Genomic DNA, 23,737 nt, shown 5'->3' with positions numbered 1-23,737 from the left:
CCAAACTCCCCGAGCCTTTATGAAGCCCCAGACTGCTCCCCATCTAGAAGGCTGGTGTCAGTTGGCAAAATCACCCAAGATTGTCTGCCAAACCAGGTACCCTGGGAGAGATGATACCGAGACAACCACCATTGAAGGAAATCCCTTGTCTCCTGCTCCAGAAGTATTCGAGGAGACAATTCCACATTAATCTCCGTTCCATAGCCTGAGAATGTTTCACTACAGATCTCTGAGATGGAACCGAACAAACGGGATGATGTCCATTTCTGCTCCCGTCGCCGGAATATCTCCATACACTGAGCCACTGATGGCCGAGGAGTGGGCTGAAAAGCTAAACAAGTATCGATAATCCTTGATTACCGACATCTGTCAGAAAAATCTTCCTCGATAGGGAATCTATGATGGTTCCCAAGAAAGTTACCCTTGTATTTACGTGTGTGATCTTGCCTGGACTAGGATGTCATCCCGATAGAGCGCCACTGCAATGCCCCATAACCGAAGCACCGCCAGCAGCGATCCCAGGACCATTGAGAAAATTCTGGAAGCTGTGACAAGACTGAAGGGAAGAGCCACGAATTAGAAGTGTTTGTCTAGAAAGGCAAACCTTAGAAACTTGTGATGATCCCTGTGAATGGGAACATGCAAGTACGCGTCCTTAAAATCCACCGTTGTCAAAATTGACCCTCTTGGACCAAAGCGAGAATGGAACAAATACTTTCCATCTTGAAGGACGGTACTCTGAGGAGCATGTTTAGACTCTTGAGATCTAAAATAGACCTGAAGGTTCCCTCTTTTTTGGAACCACGAACAGATTGGAATAAAATCCCAGAACCTGTTCCTAAATTGGAAGAGGAACTATCACTCCCAGGTCAGAGAGGTCTCCTACACAGTGTGAAAACACCTCTCCTTCTTGAAAGCAGAAACCTGCCCCTGGAAGGAAGTCTTGAACTCTAATTTGTACCCCAGGGACACAATGTCCCCAAGTGATCATGAAATCAGAAACCCAAGTCTGATCGAAGAAGGAAAACCTGCCCCCTTACGGATCAGGTGCACGCCCCTTATGCTGTCTTTGATTCAACAGGAGGCCTCTTGGACTGTTTTCCCCTATTCTAAGACTGACTGGGAGTTCCAGAAGGCTTAGACTGCTCCTGCTTGGGAGAAGGAGGGAAAGGATTTCCCTAGAAATCTTGAAACAACCTAAATTATTTCTGACGTCCTCTCGCTTATTTGTCTTATCCTGTAGATGAAAAATCCGCAGACCAAGATTTTAACCATAAATGCTCTGCGTGCCAGTATGGCAAAGCCTGAATCATAGTGCGCAGCATAATAATCCTCTGTATTAAAGGAGATTACTAACTTAAGGGCCTCTATTCTATCCTTTCGAAGGTGGGTGTCTGTCCAATAGAAACAGACAACACATCAAACCAGTACGCCGCTGCACTGGAGACAGTAGCCATACCAACCGCAGGTTGTCCTCCTGCATAAGGTCCAAAAGAAACTATCATCCTCTATGGGAATAGTATCTCTCTTCTGCAAAGACTCCGTGATAGAGTCTGCTATATAAAGCATCCTTTTAATATAGGGGAGGAGAAAAAACAGAATTTATGTTTACCTGATAAATTACTTTCTCCAACGGTGTGTCCGGTCCACGGCGTCATCCTTACTTGTGGGATATTCTCTTCCCCAACAGGAAATGGCAAAGAGCCCAGCAAAGCTGGTCACATGATCCCTCCTAGGCTCCGCCTACCCCAGTCATTCGACCGACGTTAAGGAGGAATATTTGCATAGGAGAAACCATATGGTACCGTGGTGACTGTAGTTAAAGAAAATAAATTATCAGACCTGATTAAAAAAACCAGGGCGGGCCGTGGACCGGACACACCGTTGGAGAAAGTAATTTATCAGGTAAACATAAATTCTGTTTTCTCCAACATAGGTGTGTCCGGTCCACGGCGTCATCCTTACTTGTGGGAACCAATACCAAAGCTTTAGGACACGGATGAAGGGAGGGAGCAAATCAGGTCACCTAAATGGAAGGCACCACGGCTTGCAAAACCTTTCTCCCAAAAATAGCCTCAGAAGAAGCAAAAGTATCAAACTTGTAAAATTTGGTAAAAGTGTGCAGTGAAGACCAAGTCGCTGCCCTACATATCTGATCAACAGAAGCCTCGTTCTTGAAGGCCCATGTGGAAGCCACAGCCCTAGTGGAATGAGCTGTGATTCTTTCGGGAGGCTGCCGTCCGGCAGTCTCGTAAGCCAATCTGATGATGCTTTTAATCCAAAAAGAGAGAGAGGTAGAAGTTGCTTTTTGACCTCTCCTTTTACCGGAATAAACAACAAACAAGGAAGATGTTTGTCTAAAATCCTTTGTAGCATCTAAATAGAATTTTAGAGCGCGAACAACATCCAAATTGTGCAACAAACGTTCCTTCTTTGAAACTGGTTTCGGACACAGAGAAGGTACGATAATCTCCTGGTTAATGTTTTTGTTAGAAACAACTTTTGGAAGAAAACCAGGTTTAGTACGTAAAACCACCTTATCTGCATGGAACACCAGATAAGGAGGAGAACACTGCAGAGCAGATAATTCTGAAACTCTTCTAGCAGAAGAAATTGCAACTAAAAACAAAACTTTCCAAGATAATAACTTAATATCAACGGAATGTAAGGGTTCAAACGGAACCCCCTGAAGAACTGAAAGAACTAAATTGAGACTCCAAGGAGGAGTCAAAGGTTTGTAAACAGGCTTAATTCTAACCAGAGCCTGAACAAAGGCTTGAACATCTGGCACAGCTGCCAGCTTTTTGTGAAGTAACACAGACAAGGCAGAAATCTGTCCCTTCAGGGAACTTGCAGATAATCCTTTTTCCAATCCTTCTTGAAGGAAGGATAGAATCTTAGGAATCTTAACCTTGTCCCAAGGGAATCCTTTAGATTCACACCAACAGATATATTTTTTCCAAATTTTGTGGTAAATCTTTCTAGTTACAGGCTTTCTGGCCTGAACAAGAGTATCGATAACAGAATCTGAGAACCCTCGCTTCGATAAGATCAAGCGTCCAATCTCCAAGCAGTCAGCTGGAGTGAAACCAGATTCGGATGTTCGAACGGACCCTGAACAAGAAGGTCTCGTCTCAAAGGTAGCTTCCAAGGTGGAGCCGATGACATATTCACCAGATCTGCATACCAAGTCCTGCGTGGCCACGCAGGAGCTATCAAGATCACCGACGCCCTCTCCTGATTGATCCTGGCTACCAGCCTGGGGATGAGAGGAAACGGCGGGAACACATAAGCTAGTTTGAAGGTCCAAGGTGCTACTAGTGCATCCACTAGAGCCGCCTTGGGATCCCTGGATCTGGACCCGTAGCAAGGAACTTTGAAGTTCTGACGAGAGGCCATCAGATCCATGTCTGGAATGCCCCACAGCTGAGTGACTTGGGCAAAGATTTCCGGATGGAGTTCCCACTCCCCCGGATGCAATGTCTGACGACTCAGAAAATCCGCTTCCCAATTTTCCACTCCTGGGATGTGGATAGCAGACAGGTGGCAGGAGTGAGACTCCGCCCATAGAATGATTTTGGTCACTTCTTCCATCGCTAGGGAACTCCTTGTTCCCCCCTGATGGTTGATGTACGCAACAGTTGTCATGTTGTCTGATTGAAACCGTATGAACTTGGCCCTCGCTAGCTGAGGCCAAGCCTTGAGAGCATTGAATATCGCTCTCAGTTCCAGAATATTTATCGGTAGAAGAGATTCTTCCCGAGACCAAAGACCCTGAGCTTTCAGGGATCCCCAGACCGCGCCCCAGCCCATCAGACTGGCGTCGGTCGTGACAATGACCCACTCTGGTCTGCGGAATGTCATCCCTTGTGACAGGTTGTCCAGGGACAGCCACCAACGGAGTGAGTCTCTGGTCCTCTGATTTACTTGTATCTTCGGAGACAAGTCTGTATAGTCCCCATTCCACTGACTGAGCATGCACAGTTGTAATGGTCTTAGATGAATGCGCGCAAAAGGAACTATGTCCATTGCCGCTACCATCAACCCGATCACTTCCATGCACTGAGCTATGGAAGGAAGAGGAACGGAATGAAGTATCCGACAAGAGTCTAGAAGTTTTGTTTTTCTGGCCTCTGTCAGAAAAATCCTCATTTCTAAGGAGTCTATTATTGTTCCCAAGAAGGGAACCCTTGTTGACGGAGATAGAGAACTCTTTTCCACGTTCACTTTCCATCCGTGAGATCTGAGAAAGGCCAGGACAATGTCCGTGTGAGCCTTTGCTTGAGGAAGGGACGACGCTTGAATCAGAATGTCGTCCAAGTAAGGTACTACAGCAATGCCCCTTGGTCTTAGCACAGCTAGAAGGGACCCTAGTACCTTTGTGAAAATCCTTGGAGCAGTGGCTAATCCGAAAGGAAGCGCCACGAACTGGTAATGCTTGTCCAGGAATGCGAACCTTAGGAACCGATGATGTTCCTTGTGGATAGGAATATGTAGATACGCATCCTTTAAATCCACCGTGGTCATGAATTGACCTTCCTGGATGGAAGGAAGAATAGTTCGAATGGTTTCCATCTTGAACGATGGAACCTTGAGAAACTTGTTTAAGATCTTGAGATCTAAGATTGGTCTGAACGTTCCCTCTTTTTTGGGAACTATGAACAGATTGGAGTAGAACCCCATCCCTTGTTCTCTTAATGGAACAGGATGAATCACTCCCATTTTTAACAGGTCTTCTACACAATGTAAGAATGCCTGTCTTTTTATGTGGTCTGAAGACAACTGAGACCTGTGGAACCTCCCCCTTGGGGGAAGTCCCTTGAATTCCAGAAGATAACCTTGGGAGACTATTTCTAGCGCCCAAGGATCCAGAACATCTCTTGCCCAAGCCTGAGCGAAGAGAGAGAGTCTGCCCCCCACCAGATCCGGTCCCGGATCGGGGGCCAACATTTCATGCTGTCTTGGTTGCAGTGGCAGGTTTCTTGGCCTGCTTTCCCTTGTTCCAGCCTTGCATTGGTCTCCAAGCTGGCTTGGCTTGAGAAGTATTACCCTCTTGCTTAGAGGACGTAGCACTTTGGGCTGGTCCGTTTCTACGAAAGGGACGAAAATTAGGTTTATTTTTTGCCTTGAAAGGCCGATCCTGAGGAAGGGCGTGGCCCTTACCCCCAGTGATATCAGAGATAATCTCTTTCAAGTCAGGGCCAAACAGCGTTTTCCCCTTGAAAGGAATGTTAAGTAGCTTGTTCTTGGAAGACGCATCAGCCGACCAAGATTTCAACCAAAGCGCTCTGCGCGCCACAATAGCAAACCCAGAATTCTTAGCCGCTAACCTAGCCAATTGCAAAGTGGCGTCTAGGGTGAAAGAATTAGCCAATTTGAGAGCATTGATTTTGTCCATAATCTCCTCATAAGGAGGAGAATCACTATCGACCGCCTTTATCAGCTCATCGAACCAGAAACATGCGGCTGTAGCGACAGGGACAATGCATGAAATTGGTTGTAGAAGGTAACCCTGCTGAACAAACATCTTTTTAAGCAAACCTTCTAATTTTTTATCCATAGGATCTTTGAAAGCACAACTATCCTCTATGGGTATAGTGGTGCGTTTGTTTAAAGTGGAAACCGCTCCCTCGACCTTGGGGACTGTCTGCCATAAGTCCTTTCTGGGGTCGACCATAGGAAACAATTTTTTAAATATGGGGGGAGGGACGAAAGGAATACCGGGCCTTTCCCATTCTTTATTAACAATGTCCGCCACCCGCTTGGGTATAGGAAAAGCTTCTGGGAGCCCCGGCACCTCTAGGAACTTGTCCATTTTACATAGTTTCTCTGGATAATACCTCCTTAAGCAGAATGCGGAGATGTTCCAACTTAAATTTAAACGTAATCACATCAGGTTCAGCTTGTTGAGAAATGTTCCCTGAATCAGTAATTTCTCCCTCAGACAAAACCTCCCTGGCCCCATCAGACTGGGTTAGGGGCCCTTCAGAAACATTATTATCAGCGTCGTCATGCTCTTCAGTATCTAAAACAGAGCAGTCGCGCTTACGCTGATAAGTGTTCATTTTGGCTAAAATGTTTTTGACAGAATTATCCATTACAGCCGTTAATTGTTGCATAGTAAGGAGTATTGGCGCGCTAGATGTACTAGGGGCCTCCTGAGTGGGCAAGACTCGTGTAGACGAAGGAGGGAATGATGCAGTACCATGCTTACTCCCCTCACTTGAGGAATCATCTTGGGCATCATTGTCATTGTCACATAAATCACATTTATTTAAATGAATAGGAATTCTGGCTTCCCCACATTCAGAACACAGTCTATCTGGTAGTTCAGACATGTTAAACAGGCATAAACTTGATAACAAAGTACAAAAAACGTTTTAAAATAAAACCGTTACTGTCACTTTAAATTTTAAACTGAACACACTTTATTACTGCAATTGCGAAAAAACATGAAGGAATTGTTCAAAATTCACCAAATTTTCACCACAGTGTCTTAAAGCCTTAAAAGTATTGCACACCAAATTTGGAAGCTTTAACCCTTAAAATAACGGAACCGGAGCCGTTTTGAACTTTAACCCCTTTACAGTCCCTGGTATCTGCTTTGCTGAGACCCAACCAAGCCCAAAGGGGAATACGATACCAAATGACGCCTTCAGAAAGTCTTTTCTAAGTATCAGAGCTCCTCTCACATGCGACTGCATGCCATGCCTCTCAAAAACAAGTGCGCAACACCGGCGCGAAAATGAGGCTCTGCCTATGATTTGGGAAAGCCCCTAAAGAATAAGGTGTCTAAAACAGTGCCTGCCGATATTATTATATCAAAATACCCAGATAAAATGATTCCTCAAGGCTAAATATGTGTTAATAATGAATCGATTTAGCCCAGAAAAAGTCTACAGTCTTAATAAGCCCTTGTGAAGCCCTTATTTACGATCGTAATAAACATGGCTTACCGGATCCCATAGGGAAAATGACAGCTTCCAGCATTACATCGTCTTGTTAGAATGTGTCATACCTCAAGCAGCAAGAGACTGCTCACTGTTCCCCCAACTGAAGTTAATTGCTCTCAACAGTCCTGTGTGGAACAGCCATGGATTTTAGTGACGGTTGCTAAAATCATTTTCCTCATACAAACAGAAATCTTCATCTCTTTTCTGTTTCTGAGTAAATAGTACATACCAGCACTATTTCAAAATAACAAACTCTTGATTGAATAATAAAAACTACAGTTAAACACTAAAAAACTCTAAGCCATCTCCGTGGAGATGTTGCCTGTACAACGGCAAAGAGAATGACTGGGGTAGGCGGAGCCTAGGAGGGATCATGTGACCAGCTTTGCTGGGCTCTTTGCCATTTCCTGTTGGGGAAGAGAATATCCCACAAGTAAGGATGACGCCGTGGACCGGACACACCTATGTTGGAGAAATGTTTCTCCAATTCCTGAGCAAATATCTGTATAGCCCTATCTGGTACAGAAAATACTTCCACCATGAAGGGCATGTCACAATATTAGTATAAGTTACTGGACTCTCTAGGATAGACTACGCCGGTAGTGTCTGAGTCGCCTAGGGTAGCCAAAAACCTCAAGTAACAAATGGAAGTATTCAAGCTAGAACTGAAAGAAAACAACCTAAGGATCAAATAAGGGTATTATCCCATCAGAATCGGAAAATTCTCCCTCAAAAACTACTGAAGTATCTTCCTTTTTCAGGTTACCGGGAAAAAACCTTCGGAATAGTTACTACTGAATCAATCACACTAATTGATTGAAAATATATCCTCTTGCACTTTTCCCTACAGCATGGGAAAAACAGACAATGCATGAAATGCAAGGTAACTCCAAGTGGAGTGTGAGAGGAAGCGCAGGGCACTGCATGTGGGCTATAAATTTTTTGGGACACTATAGGAGAAATTTGTGGCATATCTTGACCATTGTCAATAGACTCCTAAACAGCATGCGCCTTAGAAGGAGTAGGTTCAGAAAAAGTCTATTTTTATAAATTAATTTTCTCTCAATAGATGAGGAACCATAAAGGAGGAGATAAACAAAACAGCTTAAATTTTTTAATAAAAATTAGCACATGAAAAACATTACTCTCTTTAAATTTTAAACTGTAACTTTTTATTTTTGTGAGCAGAAGGAAGCTAACTTAGTATGCAGTTACTGCACAACCTATCTACACCTCAGCTTACCCTGCTGAGGTGCCCATCTGCCCAAAAAACTTTATTTTCAAAGCGAAACCTTTATAAAAACAAACTGCCTACATCTTGCTCATGAAAAGGTCCGGAACGTATCTGTAACGCTGTCCGGCCTCACTAATATGTAATAAGTACTGTGTTAAACAAACAGAGATTCTTCCTTCTGTTTCCGAAATCGGAAGTGAAGAAAAAGAGTGCGCAGCCCAAATTGGTGCCACCAATAGCTCCGCCCACCGTGGGTGTTACAACATTCAATCTCCCGGTCGCCATTATTATTGCTAACAACTAAGCCACTGGGAGCTAACTGAACCATCTTTGAAGCCTGGGGGCAAATTAGGCTACCGCTTGCTAGACAGCAGCTTAGCCTCTAAATGTGACAAATACATCACCTCCCACTGAGTCCTTATCCCTCAGATATATAAAACCATCTAACTAGTCTCCTCATCCCCAGTGCCTGCTTACAACGTGCTGTCACTGAAATCCCCTCCTTTTTTATATATACAGGAGATAAGTCCCAGGTAAATAAGTGCTCCACTTCCACTGAGATCCTTTTTCCCAGACCCAGAATAAAAAGTCAGCACTTACCACTTTAAAATCTGCCCGACAGCAGGGCAGCTCACCAGGATTGAGAGGTCCTCTCCCTCACATAGTCCTGTGGAAAAAGGATAAAGCCTGAGTAATCTTACTTAGGTTATCAGAATTAGGGCAGCATAAATATATGGGAGGCGCAGTGAGAATTTTATCCCACAAGTTCCCATTGCTCTAAAGCCACCATTGCTCTACTGAAGAGACTGATATGGACTACGGCTACACCCTAGAACAAAGCAGCACAATCTTGTACTACTTTTAAAAATAATAAACTCTTGATTGAAGAATCTTTTCTAACACCGAATGTACCGCCTCCTTGCTCTTAACGTAGGCAAAGAGAATGACTGGGGTGGAAGGGAGGGAAGGAGCTATTTAACAGCTTTGCTGTGGTGCTCTTTGCCGCCTCCTGCAGGGCAGGAGTGATATACCCAATAGTAATTACGATGATCCGTGGACTCATCGTGTCATTAAAAAGAAAAGGTAGTTATTTCAAATGTCAAAATAAAGACCTGTTTAGAAATCAATAAATACATTCCAAAAGGTAAAAAATGGACCACTGGGAACACATTAAATAAAGGCAATTTAGTGTACAATCCCTTTAAAGGGGAATAAAAAAAACAAACAAATAAACTGCCCCATTTAATTCTGAAAATTGTGGCCTTCCTAAATGTAGCCACCAATAAGCAAGTGCTATCCAGGATGCTGAACCAAAGATGGGCAAGCTTCTTAGCTTAGGTTACTGCTTTTTCAAATAAAGATAGCAAGAGAATGAAAAAACATAATTTATGCTTACCTGATAAATTCCTTTCTTCTGTAGTGTGATCAGTCCACGGGTCATCATTACTTCTGGGATATTACTCCTCCCCAACAGGAAGTGCAAGAGGATTCACCCAGCAGAGCTGCATATAGCTCCTCCCCTCTACGTCACTCCCAGTCATTCGACCAAGGACCAACGAGAAAGGAAAAGCCAAGGGTGAAGTGGTGACTGGAGTATAAATTAAAAAATATTTACCTGCCTTAAAAACAGGGCGGGCCGTGGACTGATCACACTACAGAAGAAAGGAATTTATCAGGTAAGCATAAATTATGTTTTCTTCTGTTAAGTGTGATCAGTCCACGGGTCATCATTACTTCTGGGATACCAATACCAAAGCAAAAGTACACGGATGACGGGAGGGATAGGCAGGCTCTTTATACAGAAGGAACCACTGCCTGAAGAACCTTTCTCCCAAAAATAGCCTCCGATGAAGCAAAAGTGTCAAATTTGTAAAATTTGGAAAAAGTATGAAGCGAAGACCAAGTTGCAGCCTTGCAAATCTGTTCAACAGAGGCCTCATTCTTGAAGGCCCAAGTGGAAGCCACAGCTCTAGTAGAATGAGCTGTAATTCTTTCAGGAGGCTGCTGTCCAGCAGTCTCATAAGCTAAACGAATTATGCTACGAAGCCAAAAAGAAAGAGAGGTAGCGGAAGCTTTTTGACCTCTCCTCTGCCCAGAGTAAATGACAAACAGAGAAGACGTTTGTCGAAATTCCTTAGTTGCCTGTAAGTAAAATTTTAGAGCACGGACTACATCCAGGTTGTGCAGTAGACGTTCCTTCTTTGAAGAAGGATTTGGGCATAAAGAAGGAACAACAATTTCTTGATTGATATTCCTGTTAGTAACTACCTTAGGTAAGAACCCAGGTTTAGTACGCAGGACTACCTTATCCGAATGAAAAATCAAATAAGGAGAATCACAATGTAAGGCTGATAATTCAGAGACTCTTCGAGCCGAGGAAATAGCCATTAAAAATAGAACTTTCCAAGATAACAACTTTATATCAATGGAATGAAGGGGTTCAAACGGAACGCCCTGTAAAACATTAAGAACAAGGTTTAAACTCCATGGTGGAGCAACAGTTTTAAACACAGGCTTAATTCTGGCCAAAGCCTGACAAAAAGCCTGGACGTCAGGAACTTCTGACAGACGTTTGTGTAACAGAATGGACAGAGCTGAGATCTGTCCCTTTAATGAACTAGCAGATAAACCCTTTTCTAAACCTTCTTGTAGAAAAGACAATATCCTAGGAATCCTAACCTTACTCCAAGAGTAACCTTTGGATTCACACCAATATAGGTATTTACGCCATATCTTATGGTAAATCTTTCTGGTAACAGGTTTCCTAGCCTGTATTAAGGTATCAATAACTGACTCAGAAAATCCACGTCTTGATAAAATCAAGCGTTCAATTTCCAAGCAGTCAGCTTCAGAGAAGTTAGATTTTGATGTTTGAAGGGACCCTGTATCAGAAGGTCCTGTTTCAGAGGTAGAGACCAAGGTGGACAGGATGACATGTCCACCAGGTCTGCATACCAAGTCCTGCGTGGCCACGCAGGTGCTATTAGAATCACTGATGCTCTCTCTTGTTTGATTCTGGCAATCAATCGAGGAAGCAACGGAAAGGGTGGAAACACGTAAGCCATCCTGAAGTCCCAAGGTGCTGTCAGAGCATCTATCAGGACTGCTCCTGGATCCCTGGATCTGGACCCGTAACGAGGAAGCTTGGCGTTCTGTCGAGACGCCATGAGATCTATCTCTGGTTTGCCCCAACGTCGAAGTATTTGGGCAAAGACCTCCGGATGAAGTTCCCACTCCCCCGGATGAAAAGTCTGACGACTTAAGAAATCCGCCTCCCAGTTCTCCACTCCCGGGATGTGGATTGCTGACAGGTGGCAAGAGTGAGACTCTGCCCAGCAAATTATCTTTGATACTTCCATCATAGCTAGGGAGCTTCTTGTCCCTCCCTGATGGTTGATGTAAGCTACAGTCGTGATGTTGTCCGACTGAAACCTGATGAACCCCCGAGTTGTCAACTGGGGCCAAGCCAGGAGGGCATTGAGAACTGCTGTCAATTCCAGAATGTTTATTGGCAGGAGACTCTCCTCCTGACTCCATTGTCCCTGAGCCTTCAGAGAATTCCAGACGGCACCCCAACCTAGAAGGCTGGCGTCTGTTGTTACAATTGTCCAGTCTGGTCTGCTGAATGGCATCCCCCTGGACAGATGTGGCCGAGAAAGCCACCATAGAAGAGAATTTCTGGTCTCTTTATCCAGATTCAGAGAAGGGGATAAGTCTGAGTAATCCCCATTCCACTGACTTAGCATGCACAGTTGCAGTGGTCTGAGGTGTAAGCGTGCAAAGGGTACTATGTCCATTGCCGCTACCATTAAGCCGATTACCTCCATGCATTGAGCCACTGACGGGTGTTGAATGGAATGAAGGGTGCGGCAAGCACTTTGAAGTCTTGTTAGCCTGTCCTCTGTCAGGTAAATCTTCATTTCTACAGAATCTATAAGAGTCCCCAGGAAGGGAACTCTTGTGAGTGGAACGAGTGAACTTTTCTTTTCGTTCACCTTCCATCCATGTGACCTTAGAAATGCCAGCACTAACTCTGTATGAGACTTGGCAGTTTGAAAGCTTGAAGCTTGTATCAGAATGTCGTCTAGGTATGGAGCTACCGAGATTCCCCGCGGTCTTAGTACCGCCAGAAGAGCACCCAGAACCTTTGTGAAGATTCTTGGAGCTGTAGCCAATCCGAATGGAAGAGCCACAAACTGGTAATGCCTGTCTAGGAAGGCAAACCTTAGGTACCGATAATGATCTTTGTGAATCGGTATGTGAAGGTAAGCATCTTTTAAATCTACAGTGGTCATGTATTGACCCTCTTGGAACATAGGTAAAATTGTCCGAATAGTCTCCATCTTGAACGATGGAACTCTTAGGAATTTGTTTAGGATCTTTAAGTCCAGGATTGGTCTGAAAGTTCCCTCTTTTTTGGGAACCACAAACAGGTTTGAGTAAAACCCCTGTCCCTGTTCCGATCGTGGAACTGGATGGATTACTCCCATTAACAAGAGCTCTTGTACGCAGCGTAGAAACGCCTCTTTCTTTGTCTGGATTGTTGACAATCTTGACAGATGAAATCTCTCTCTTGGAGGAGAGTATTTGAAGTCCAGAAGGTATCCCTGAGATATTATCTCTAGCGCCCGGGGATCCTGAACATCTCTTGCCCAAGCCTGGGCGAAGAGAGAAAGTCTGCCCCCCACTAGATCCGATCCCGGATCGGGGGCCCTCAATTCATGCTGTTTTAGGGGCAGCAGCAGGTTTCCTAGTCTGCTTGCCCTTGTTCCAGGACTGGTTAGGTTTCCAGCCTTGTCTGTAGCGAGCAACAGCTCCTTCCTGTTTTGGTGCAGAGGAAGTTGATGCTGCTCCTGCTTTGAAATTACGAAAGGAACGAAAATTAGACTGTCTAGTCTTGGCTTTGGCTTTGTCCTGAGGCAGGGCATGGCCTTTACCTCCTGTAATGTCAGCGATAATCTCTTTCAACCCGGGCCCGAATAAGGTCTGCCCTTTGAAAGGTATATTAAGCAATTTAGACTTAGAAGTAACATCAGCTGACCAGGATTTTAGCCACAGCGCCCTGCGTGCCTGAATGGCGAATCCTGAATTCTTCGCCGTAAGTTTAGTAAGATGTACTACGGCCTCCGAAATGAATGAATTAGCTAGTTTAAGGACTCTAAGCCTGTCCGTAATGTCGTCCAGAGTAGCTGAACCAATGTTCTCTTCCAGAGACTCAATCCAGAATGCCGCTGCAGCCGTGATCGGCGCAATGCATGCAAGGGGTTGCAATATAAAACCTTGTTGAACAAACATTTTCTTAAGGAAACCCTCTAATTTTTTATCCATTGGATCTGAAAAAGCACAGCTATCCTCCACCGGGATAGTGGTACGCTTAGCTAAGGTAGAAACTGCTCCCTCCACCTTAGGGACCGTTTGCCATAAGTCCCTTGTGGTGGCGTCTATTGGAAACATTTTTCTAAATATCGGAGGGGGTGAGAACGGCACACCGGGTCTATCCCACTCCTTAGTAACAATTTCAGTAAGTCTCTTAGGTATAGGAAAAACCTCAGTACTCGTCGGTACCGCAAAATATTTATCCAACCTACACATTTTCTCTGGTATTGCAACTGTGTTACAATCATTCAGAGCCGCTAACACCTCCCCTAGTAATACACGGAGGTTTTCCAGTTTAAATTTAAAATTTGAAATATCTGAATCCAGTCTGTTTGGATCAGAACCGTCACCCACAGAATGAAGTTCTCCGTCCTCATGTTCTGCCACCTGTGACGCAGTGTCTGACATGGCCCTAATATTATCAGCGCACTCTGTTCTCACCCCAGAGTGATCACGCTTACCTCTTAGTTCTGGTAATTTAGCCAAAACCTCAGTCATAACAGTAGCCATATCCTGCAATGTGATTTGTAATGGCCGCCCAGATGTACTCGGCGCTACAATATCACGCACCTCCCTCTGAGCGGGAGATGTAGGTACTGACACGTGAGGCGAGTTAGTCGGCATAACTCTCCCCTCGTTGTTTGGTGAAATTTGTTCAATTTGTACAGATTGACTTTTATTTAAAGTAGCATCAATACAGTTAGTACATAAATTTCTATTGGGCTCCACTTTGGCATTGCAACAAATGACACAGGTATCATCCTCTGAATCAGACATGTTTAACACACTAGCAAATAAACTTGCAACTTGGAACTACAATACAATTAGAATAATATTAAAACGTACTGTGCCTTTAAGAAGCACAGAAGATCTATGACAGTTGAAAATTAATAAATTGAAACAGTTATAGCCTCAATCCTTGTAAACAACACAACTTTAGCAAAGGTTTAATCCCATTAGCAAAGATAACAAATTCTGAAAGCAGGAAACAAATTACAGAATAAACGTTTTTTATCTCAGTCAAACTATAATTCTCACAGCTCTGCTGAGAGAAATTACCTCCCTCAAAATAAGTTTTGAAGACCCCTGAGCTCTGTAGAGATGAACCGGATCATGCAGGGAATACAATGAGTTGCTGACTGAAATATTTGATGCATAGTAAAAGCGCCAAAAAACGGCCCCTCCCCCTCACACACAGCAGTGAGGGAGAACAGAAACTGTCAGAAAAACAGATTAAGCAACTGCCAAGTGGAAAAATAGTGCCCAAACATTTATTCACTCAGTACCTCAGCAAATGAAAACGATTTTACATTCCAGCAAAAACGTTAAACATAATCTCTAGTTATTAAACAGCTTTATGTATTTCTTACAGTGTAATTCTAGTGAAGTACCATTCCCCAGAATACTGAAGTGTAAAGTATACATACATGACATTATATCGGTATGGCAGGATTTTCTCATCAATTCCATTGTCAGAAAATAAAAACTGCTACATACCTCTATGCAGATTCATCTGCCCGCTGTCCCCTGATCTGAAGTTTACCTCACTCCTCAGATGGCCGAGAACAGCAATATGATCTTAAGTACTCCGGCTAAAATCATAGCAAAACTCTGGTAGATTCTTCTTCAAACTCTGCCAGAGAGGTAATAACACACTCCGGTGCTATTTTAAAATAACAAACTTTTGATTGAAGATATAAAACTAAGTATAATCACCATAGTCCTCTCACACATCCTATCTAGTCGTTGGGTGCAAGAGAATGACTGGGAGTGACGTAGAGGGGAGGAGCTATATGCAGCTCTGCTGGGTGAATCCTCTTGCACTTCCTGTTGGGGAGGAGTAATATCCCAGAAGTAATGATGACCCGTGGACTGATCACACTTAACAGAAGAAACATTTGCTAATAGGAGTAAATTAGAAAGTTGCTTAAAATTGCATGGTCTATCTAAATCAGGAAAAAAAAATTGGGTTTAGTGTCCCTTTAAGGCTATCTGTGACTATGAAACCTCCACAAGGGAGCAAAGGTGATCTGCTAATCTCTCATGTTGCAACACTGCAATTATTTAAAAAGCACTGGGTAATCCCTGTGCTAGTCTTGTAGCCATGTACAAACAAAACTAATTCAAATGACACAAAATTACCCAAGTGGCCTAGATAAGGAGAGGATTACGACAGGAACGCCTGATGTGTGTTTCGCATCATAGTTTTATCAAAGGCATTAAGCCCTTTCTGTCACGGGAATATATAAACTTATCTAACCAATCACAAAAGCTGTAAGTGACAACCATTCATAGACTGTAAGGTCCATAAAACTACAGTTTAGAACAACCACAGAATTTATGATATATCAGACCAGGTGAAAACCTCTTTGGTAGCCAATTACTTGCTTACAGTCATCAAACAGAGCGCAAACCAGTAGAGCCACTTTCGCCGTAATATGAATACAGCCAAAATATATTACATAATAAAAAATTTGTTATGTACTATGAACAAGATCCTGATGTGTGACAGTTCACTCTCATATAGCGATCAGGTTGCTGCCAATGAACTACATCGATCCAACATGACGGCATCTAATTATGGATTAGACGGATGTCGATCTGGGCGGTGCTTTGGGGTGACTTAATTGTGTATGGCAATTTTATTGGTTAAAGCATTGGTTACACATAGCAGGGCAAAACTGGTTCTACATGTGTGTGCTCTGTCTATAAGCAAGTAATTTGAATCAGCTACCAAAGAGGTGTTTACCTGGTCTGAACATATACGTTCGAACCTAGGGATATATAATAAATTCCGTGATTGGTTCTAAACTGTAGTTTTATGGGTCTTACAGTCTATTGTTGTCACTGACGCCTTTTGTAATTGATTAGATTTATATATCATTACCATGCCTTTGATAAAGCTACAATGCTTAACACATCAGACATTCCTGGCGTAATCCTCTCCCTACCTAGGCCACTTGGGTAATTTTGTTTAATTTGAATTGATTTTGTTTGTACATGGCTAAGAGACTAACACTGGACAACATTTTAGTTGTCCAGTGTATACTGTACCCCTGTATATGTAGATTGCCCACTGGACAACTAAAATGTTACTGTTAAAACATATTCCAAGTGGGTTATGTCATGGGCTAAGCCTATACTTAAATATGATTAGATCACTGGTTTTCAAACCTGTCCTCAGGCCTCTCTAACAAGCCACATTTTGAGTTTATCTGAAGTGGAACACAGGTGAAATAATCATCTGATTAGTAAACATGGTAATTTTACATGGTCTCAACCAAGGTAATCCAGAAAACCTGGACCTGAGGACAGGTTTGAAAACCAGTGAATTAGACGGATGTCGATCTGGGCGGTGCTTTGGGGTGACTTAATTGTGTATGGCAATTTTATTGGTTAAAGCATCGGTTACACATAGCAGGGCAAAACTGGTTCTACATCTGTGTGCTATGGGTCACTTGGGTAATTTTGTTTAATTTGAATTGATTTTGTTTGTACATGGCTAAAAGACTAACACGGGAATAACCCAGTGATTTTTAAATAATTGCAGTGTTGCAACATGAGAGATTAGCAAATTGCCAATCCCATTTGCTCCCTTGTGGAGGTTTTATAGTCACAGATAGCCTTTAGTGAGGGACCTTAAGCTCTGTGTTTTGGACTTTAATGGGGATAGTTACCCATATTGTGCTTTTCTCTAACCTATATCATATGGTCTAACTAACTCATTTTTGTTGTGGTAATTAGGTTTGGAATTCATAAGTTAATTTTTAAATGTGTTTGTTATTTTAGTCATTATTTATTTAATAAAAGTTATGCTGTATTTATGATCCCCCTTTCTGTGTGGGGTTAAGTGATTCCTTTGGAGTGCTTTGGGGGTCCTCTCTCCCTCACGTATAGTTTAATATATTATTTAGCATCCAGCACCAACTGACTGGGCCTGTGTTTAGTCAGGCAATTTATTTATTTACTCCACCTTCAAACTATTTCTTGGTTTCATCTGGATTGGCCTCCGCAAAGAAAGAAACCTAGGTTACAACATACATATTTTACACTTTCAGGCATCTTGCCGATTACTAATCAGTGAACAAATAAAACTATTTACAAACTATTGTTTCTACATTTTATGTGATATGTCATTTGTTTGATCAGTTGGATTTAACTTTTTTTTATGTGTATTTGCATTTTAGTCTTTCACTTGCTTTTTGACACACATAGAACATTCAAACATCTAACAGCAAACATGCTGACCTTAGAGAAGATTCTTATAAAATATTGATTTACACTTACATGACAATGACATTGGCTGTGCTCGAGTGTTCTTTCAACAACTCGTTCAATCGGATCTGGCGGTGTGTCTAATTGAAAACAGAAAAAAAAACAAACGGTTTAAACATCAAACTGCAGCAAAGTTATTCCCTACATTCTTACAAGGGTTCAGTCCTGTACATGACAGTTTTACATGTGTTGCACAAATGACTTGTATATGGCCATAGTATGCAGATCAGTCAAGCCTGTATTACTAGAAAAGACAAAGGAGGAAACGCTTTTGGCTACACATTATTTCCTGTTATAAATATTTAAATAGTTTGAAGCATGTTCAGCATTCACAGAGAACATCTGCTACAGTAGTACTAACAATATCCAAACAGAATCCTATTACATAACTGAATCCTGTTTCAGGCCATGTACATTTTAGACAAGTCATGTCATTTTATAGTAATTTGAATATTAAAATATACATTAGAATTAACAGATGTTAGCTTCATTTTCTCTCTACTAATAAAAAGAAACTGCAAATGCACAAAATGGAACAAATGAGATAAGGCGATAAACATGCCTTTGTTTTATAAAGTTCTAGCTCATTATCTGTGATTCTCCAAGGTTCTTCCTCTTTCATTTTGTCTGCAACATCTTGTTCCTTTTCATCCTCACGAAGTCTGAAGGGCTCAATCATTTCATCAAAGGCTGCAACACTAAAAGAAAACAAAATTGCATTATCTGGGCACAAGTCAGAGGGGCCAAAAAGACATAAAAAAAATAAATATGTACACTTGTACTGAATATATACAACAGTCACTCGTTGATAAGAGGATTGTTTATATGTGTTTCACTGTTCACCAAAAAAGTGATCAAACACAGCCTTAAAGGGACATGAGACTCATTTTTTTTTTGTGATTTGGATAGAGAATACAATTTTAAACAACATTCCAATGTACTTCTATTATATAATTTGCTTCATTCTTTATATATCCTTTGTTGAAGAAATAGCAATGCACATGGGTGGGCCAATCACACGAGGTATCTATGTGCAGCCACCAATCAGAAGCTACTGAGCCTATTTAGATATGTTTCTCAACAAATTATATCAAGAGAATGAAGCAAGTACATTGGGAAGTTATTTTTAAAATGGCATGCTCTTTCTAAACCATGACAGAAAAAAACCCATAATTTATGCTCACCTGATACATTTCTTTCTTTCCGGATAGGGTGAGTCTACGGAGTCATCAATTACTAGTGGGAATATCACTCCTGGCCAGCAGGAGGAGGCAAAGAGCACCACAGCAAAGCTGCTATATATGTCACTTCCCTTACCCATAACCTCCAGGCATTCAGCCGAAGGGAAAATAGAAAAAGAAGATAACACAAAGGTGTAGAGGTGCCTGAGGTTTTAGTTAAAAATAACTATCTTAAAATAAAGGGTGGGCCGTGGACTCACCATATCCGGAAATAAATAAATTTATCAGGTAAGCATAAATTATGTTTTCTTTCCTAAGATACAGTGAATCCACGGAATCATCAATTACTAGTGGGAACCAATACCCAAGCTAGAGGACACAGATGATTAGGGAGGGACAAGACAGGTAACCTAAACAGAAGGCACCACTGAATGAAGAACCTTTCTCCCGAAAGAAGCCTCAGCTGAGACAAAAATATCAAATTTGGAAAAAGTATGCAGAGAGGACCAAGTTGCAGCCTTGCAAATCTGTTCTACAGAAACTTGAAAGACCAAGAAGAAAGGACAGCCCTAGTAAAATGAGCTGAAATTCTCTCAGGAGGCTGCTGTCCAGCAGTCTCATAAACCAAACGCATTATACTACTACTTTCTGACCTTTATGTTTCCCAGAGAAACAAACAGCAAACTGGCGACAATCCTTAGTCGCCTGTAGATAGAAAATAAAAGCATGCACAACATCAAAGTTGTGCAACAAACGTTCCTTATGAGAAGATAGATAAGGACACAGAGAAGGAACAACAATTTTCTGATTAATATATCTATCCGAAACCACTTAGGAAGAAAACCTAATTAGTACGAATAACCGCCTTAACTGCATGAAAGATAAGGTGAATCACACTGCAAAACTGAGAGCTCCGAGACTCTCCAAGCAGAAAAGATAGCAATGAGAAACAAAACCTTCCAAGATAACTTAATATCTATGGAAAGTAAAGGCTCAAACAGAGCCTACTGCAAAACTTTAAGAACAAGGGTAAAACCCTAAGCAACCGACTTAAACACAGGCCTGATGTAGACCAGTGCCTGACAAAAAGATTGCCCATTTGGCACGTCCACCAGATTCTTATGTAGCAAAAAATACAATGTAGAAAACTGACCCATCAGGGTACTGACTGATAAACCCTTCTCCAGACCACCCTGGAGAAAGGATAAAAAATTCAGAAAACCCCCCGCTTAGACAAAACTATGCGTCCAATCTTCAAGCAGTTAGCTTCAGAGATTTGGATGAAGGAAAAGACTCAGAGGTAGTCTCCAAGGTGGAGAGACGACATTTCCACTAGGTCTACATACCAGATCCTGTGAGGCCAAGCAGTGGCTAATAAAATCACTGCCGTTCTCACCTTAAAATACAAGTAATAACTTGTGGAAAGAGAACAGAGGAAAAAGGTATGCAAGACTGAAAACCAAGAAAAACGTCAGAACATCTATCAGGACGATCTGCGGATCACACAACCATAAACCGTACCACAAACGCCCACAGAAGCCAACTCCTGAAACCCCCCATGTGAAGGTCTACCAAGAGAACACTTCCGGATGGAAATGCTCACCCCTAGTTCCTCCCTAATTGTTGATATAAACCCTTGAGGTGATATTGTCCGACTAGAACCAAGCTAGGGAAGACTGAGGTCAAGTCATCAGAGCATTGCGAATTGCTCTCAACTCCAAGATGTTTAAAAGGAGAGCAGACACTTCCGAGTCCATAATCCTTAAACAAGACCCAGACAGGTTGGCATCCGTGGTCACATCACCCAGGAATATCTCCAGGATAGACTACGCCGGTAGCGTCAGAGGAGCCAAAAACCTCCTTAAGTAACAAATGGAGGTATTCAAGCTAAAACTGAAAGAAAACAACCTCATCTGAATCGGAAAATTCCCCCTCAAAAACTACCGAAGTATCTTCCTTTTTCAGGTTACCAGGGCACTGTATGTGGGCTATAAATTTTTTGGGACACTATAGGAGAAATTTGTGGCATATCTTGACCATTGTCAATAGACTCCTAAACAGCATGCACCTTAGAAGGAGTAGGTTCAGAAAAAGTCTATTTTTATAAATTAATTTTCTCTCAATAGATGACGAACATAAAGGATTGGTAGTACCATATAGACATCAAAGCCTAAAACAAGAGACACCAGCAGGGCCTCTTGGTCCATCCTGAGTCACAAGGGATGAGAAACAAAACAGCTTAATTTTAATAAAAATTAGCACATGAAAAACGTTACTGTCTCTTTAAATTTTAAACTGTAACTTTTTATTTTTGTGAGCAGAAGGAAGCTAACTTAGTACGCAGTTACTGCACAACCTATCTACACCTTAGCTTACCCTGCTGAGGTGCCCATCTGCCCAAAAAACATAATTTATGCTTACCTGATAAATTTATTTCTCTTGTAGTGTATCCAGTCCACGGATCATCCATTACCTGTGGGATATTCTCCTTACCAACAGGAAGTTGCAAGAGGATCACCCACAGCAGAGCTGCTATATAGCTCCTCCCCTCACTGCCATATCCAGTCATTCGACCGAAACAAGACGAGAAAGGAGAAACCATAGGGTGCAGTGGTGACTGTAGTTTAATTAAAATTTAAACCTGCCTTAAAAGGACAGGGCGGGCCGTGGACTGGATACACTACAAGATAAATAAATTTATCAGGTAAGCATAAATTATGTTTTGTCTTGTTAAGTGTATCCAGTCCACGGATCATCCATTACTTGTGGGATACCAATACCAAAGCTAAAGTACACGGATGATGGGAGGGACAAGGCAGGGACTTAAATGGAAGGAACCACTGCCTGTAGAACCTTTCTCCCAAAAACAGCCTCCGAAGAAGAAAAGTGTCAAATTTGTAAAATTTTGAAAAGGTGTGAAGCGAAGACCAAGTCGCAGCCTTGCAAATCTGTTCAACAGAGGCCTCATTTTTAAAGGCCCAGGTGGAAGCCACAGCTCTAGTAGAATGAGCTGTAATCCCTTTCAGGGGGCTGCTGTCCAGCAGTCTCATAGGCTAAGCGTATTATGCTCCGAAGCCAAAAGGAGAGAGAGGTTGTCGAAGCTTTTTGACCTCTCCTCTGTCCAGAGTAAACGACAAACAGGGCAGATGTTTGACGAAAATCTTTAGTAGCCTGTAAGTAAAACTTCAAGGCACGGACTACGTTCAGATTATGCAAAAGACGTTCCTTCTTTGAAGAAGGATTAGGCCATAATGATGGAACAACATTCTCTTGATTGATATTCCTGTTAGAAACCACCTTAGGTAAAAACCCAGGTTTGGTACGCAGAACTACCTTGTCTGAATGAAAAATCAGATAAGGAGAATCACAATGTAAGGCAGATAACTCAGACTCCTCGAGCCGAGGAAATAGCCATCAAAAACAGAACTTTCCAAGATAAAAGTTTAATATCAATGGAATGAAGGGGTTCAAACGGAACTCCCTGAAGAATTTGAAGAACCAAGTTTAAGCTCCACGGGGGAGCAACAGTTTTAAACACAATTCAGGCAATCTGGATAATACCTCTGACAGGGTATTATTCATGATTGCAGCCATGTCCTACACGGTAATCGCTATGGGCGTCCCTCATGTAATTGGCGCCATATTAGCGTGTGTCCCCTGAGCGGGAGGCGAAGGGTCTGACACGTGGGGAGAGTTAGTCGGCATAACTTCCCCCTCGACAGAACCATCTGGTGATAATTCTTTTATAGATAAAGACTGATCTTTACTGTTTAAGGTGAAATCAATACATTTAGTACACATTCTCCTATGGGGCTCCACCATGGCTTTCAAACATAATGAACAAGTAGGTTCCTCTGTGTCAGACATGTTTAAACAGACTAGCAATGAGACTAGTAAGCTTGGAAAACACTTTAAAACAAGTTTACAAGCAATATAAAAAAAACGTTACTGCGCCTTTAAGAAACACAAATTTTCCCAAATTTTGAAATAACAGTGAAAAAAATGCAGTTACACTAACGAAATTTTTACAGTGTATGTAATAAGTTAGCAGAGCATTGCAGCCACTTGCAAATGGATGATTAACCCCTTAATACCAAAAACGGAATAACAAAAACGTTTTTTAAACAGTCACAACTGCCACAGCTCTACTGTGGCTTTTTACCTCCCTCAATACGACTTTTGAGCCCTTCAGAGAAGACCTGGATCATGGAGGAAGAAGCTGGATGTCTGTGTCTGTAATTTTTGCTGTGCAAAAAAACGCCAAAATAGGCCCCTCCCACTCATATTACAACAGTGGGAAGCCTCAGGGAACTGTTTCTAGGCAAAATTCAAGCCAGCCATGTGGAAAAAAGTAGGCCCCAATAAGTTTTATCACCAAACATATGTAAAAAACGATTAAACATGCCAGCAAACGTTTTAAAATACACTTTTATAAGCGTATGTATCTCTATTAATAAGCCTGATACCAGTCGCTATCACTGCATTTAAGGCTTTACTTACATTACTTCGGTATCAGCAGCATTTTCTAGCAAATTCCATCCCTAGAAAAATATTTTAACTGCACATTCGTTTTCTCTGAAGTTACCTCACTCCTCAGAATATGTGAGAACAGCAAAGGATCTTAGTTACTTCTGCTAAGATCATAGAAAACGCAGGCAGATTCTTCTTCTAAATACTGCCTGAGATAAACAGTACACTCCGGTACCATTTAAAAATAA

The 23,737-nt window shown here is 42.1% G+C and overlaps 1 protein-coding gene across 2 annotated transcripts in view; it reads right to left on the bottom strand.

The window, feature by feature from the left end:
• The window catches only part of SLC12A2 (solute carrier family 12 member 2), a 368,917-nt gene that overhangs the window by 3,441 nt on the left and 341,739 nt on the right, over positions 1-23,737 (bottom strand). For both annotated transcript variants that reach the window (XM_053701642.1, XM_053701641.1), the window contains 2 exons: positions 18,401-18,536; positions 17,851-17,918 (listed from right to left, as the gene is read on the bottom strand). In XM_053701642.1, the coding sequence (XP_053557617.1) occupies positions 17,851-17,918; positions 18,401-18,536 (204 nt within the window). The remainder of the gene's footprint in view (positions 1-17,850; positions 17,919-18,400; positions 18,537-23,737) is intronic.

This window comes from Bombina bombina, chromosome 2 (genome assembly GCF_027579735.1).
Source record: "Bombina bombina isolate aBomBom1 chromosome 2, aBomBom1.pri, whole genome shotgun sequence".
Lineage (NCBI taxonomy): Eukaryota > Metazoa > Chordata > Amphibia > Anura > Bombinatoridae > Bombina > Bombina bombina.
This window is presented reverse-complemented; position numbering and strand designations above follow the sequence as displayed.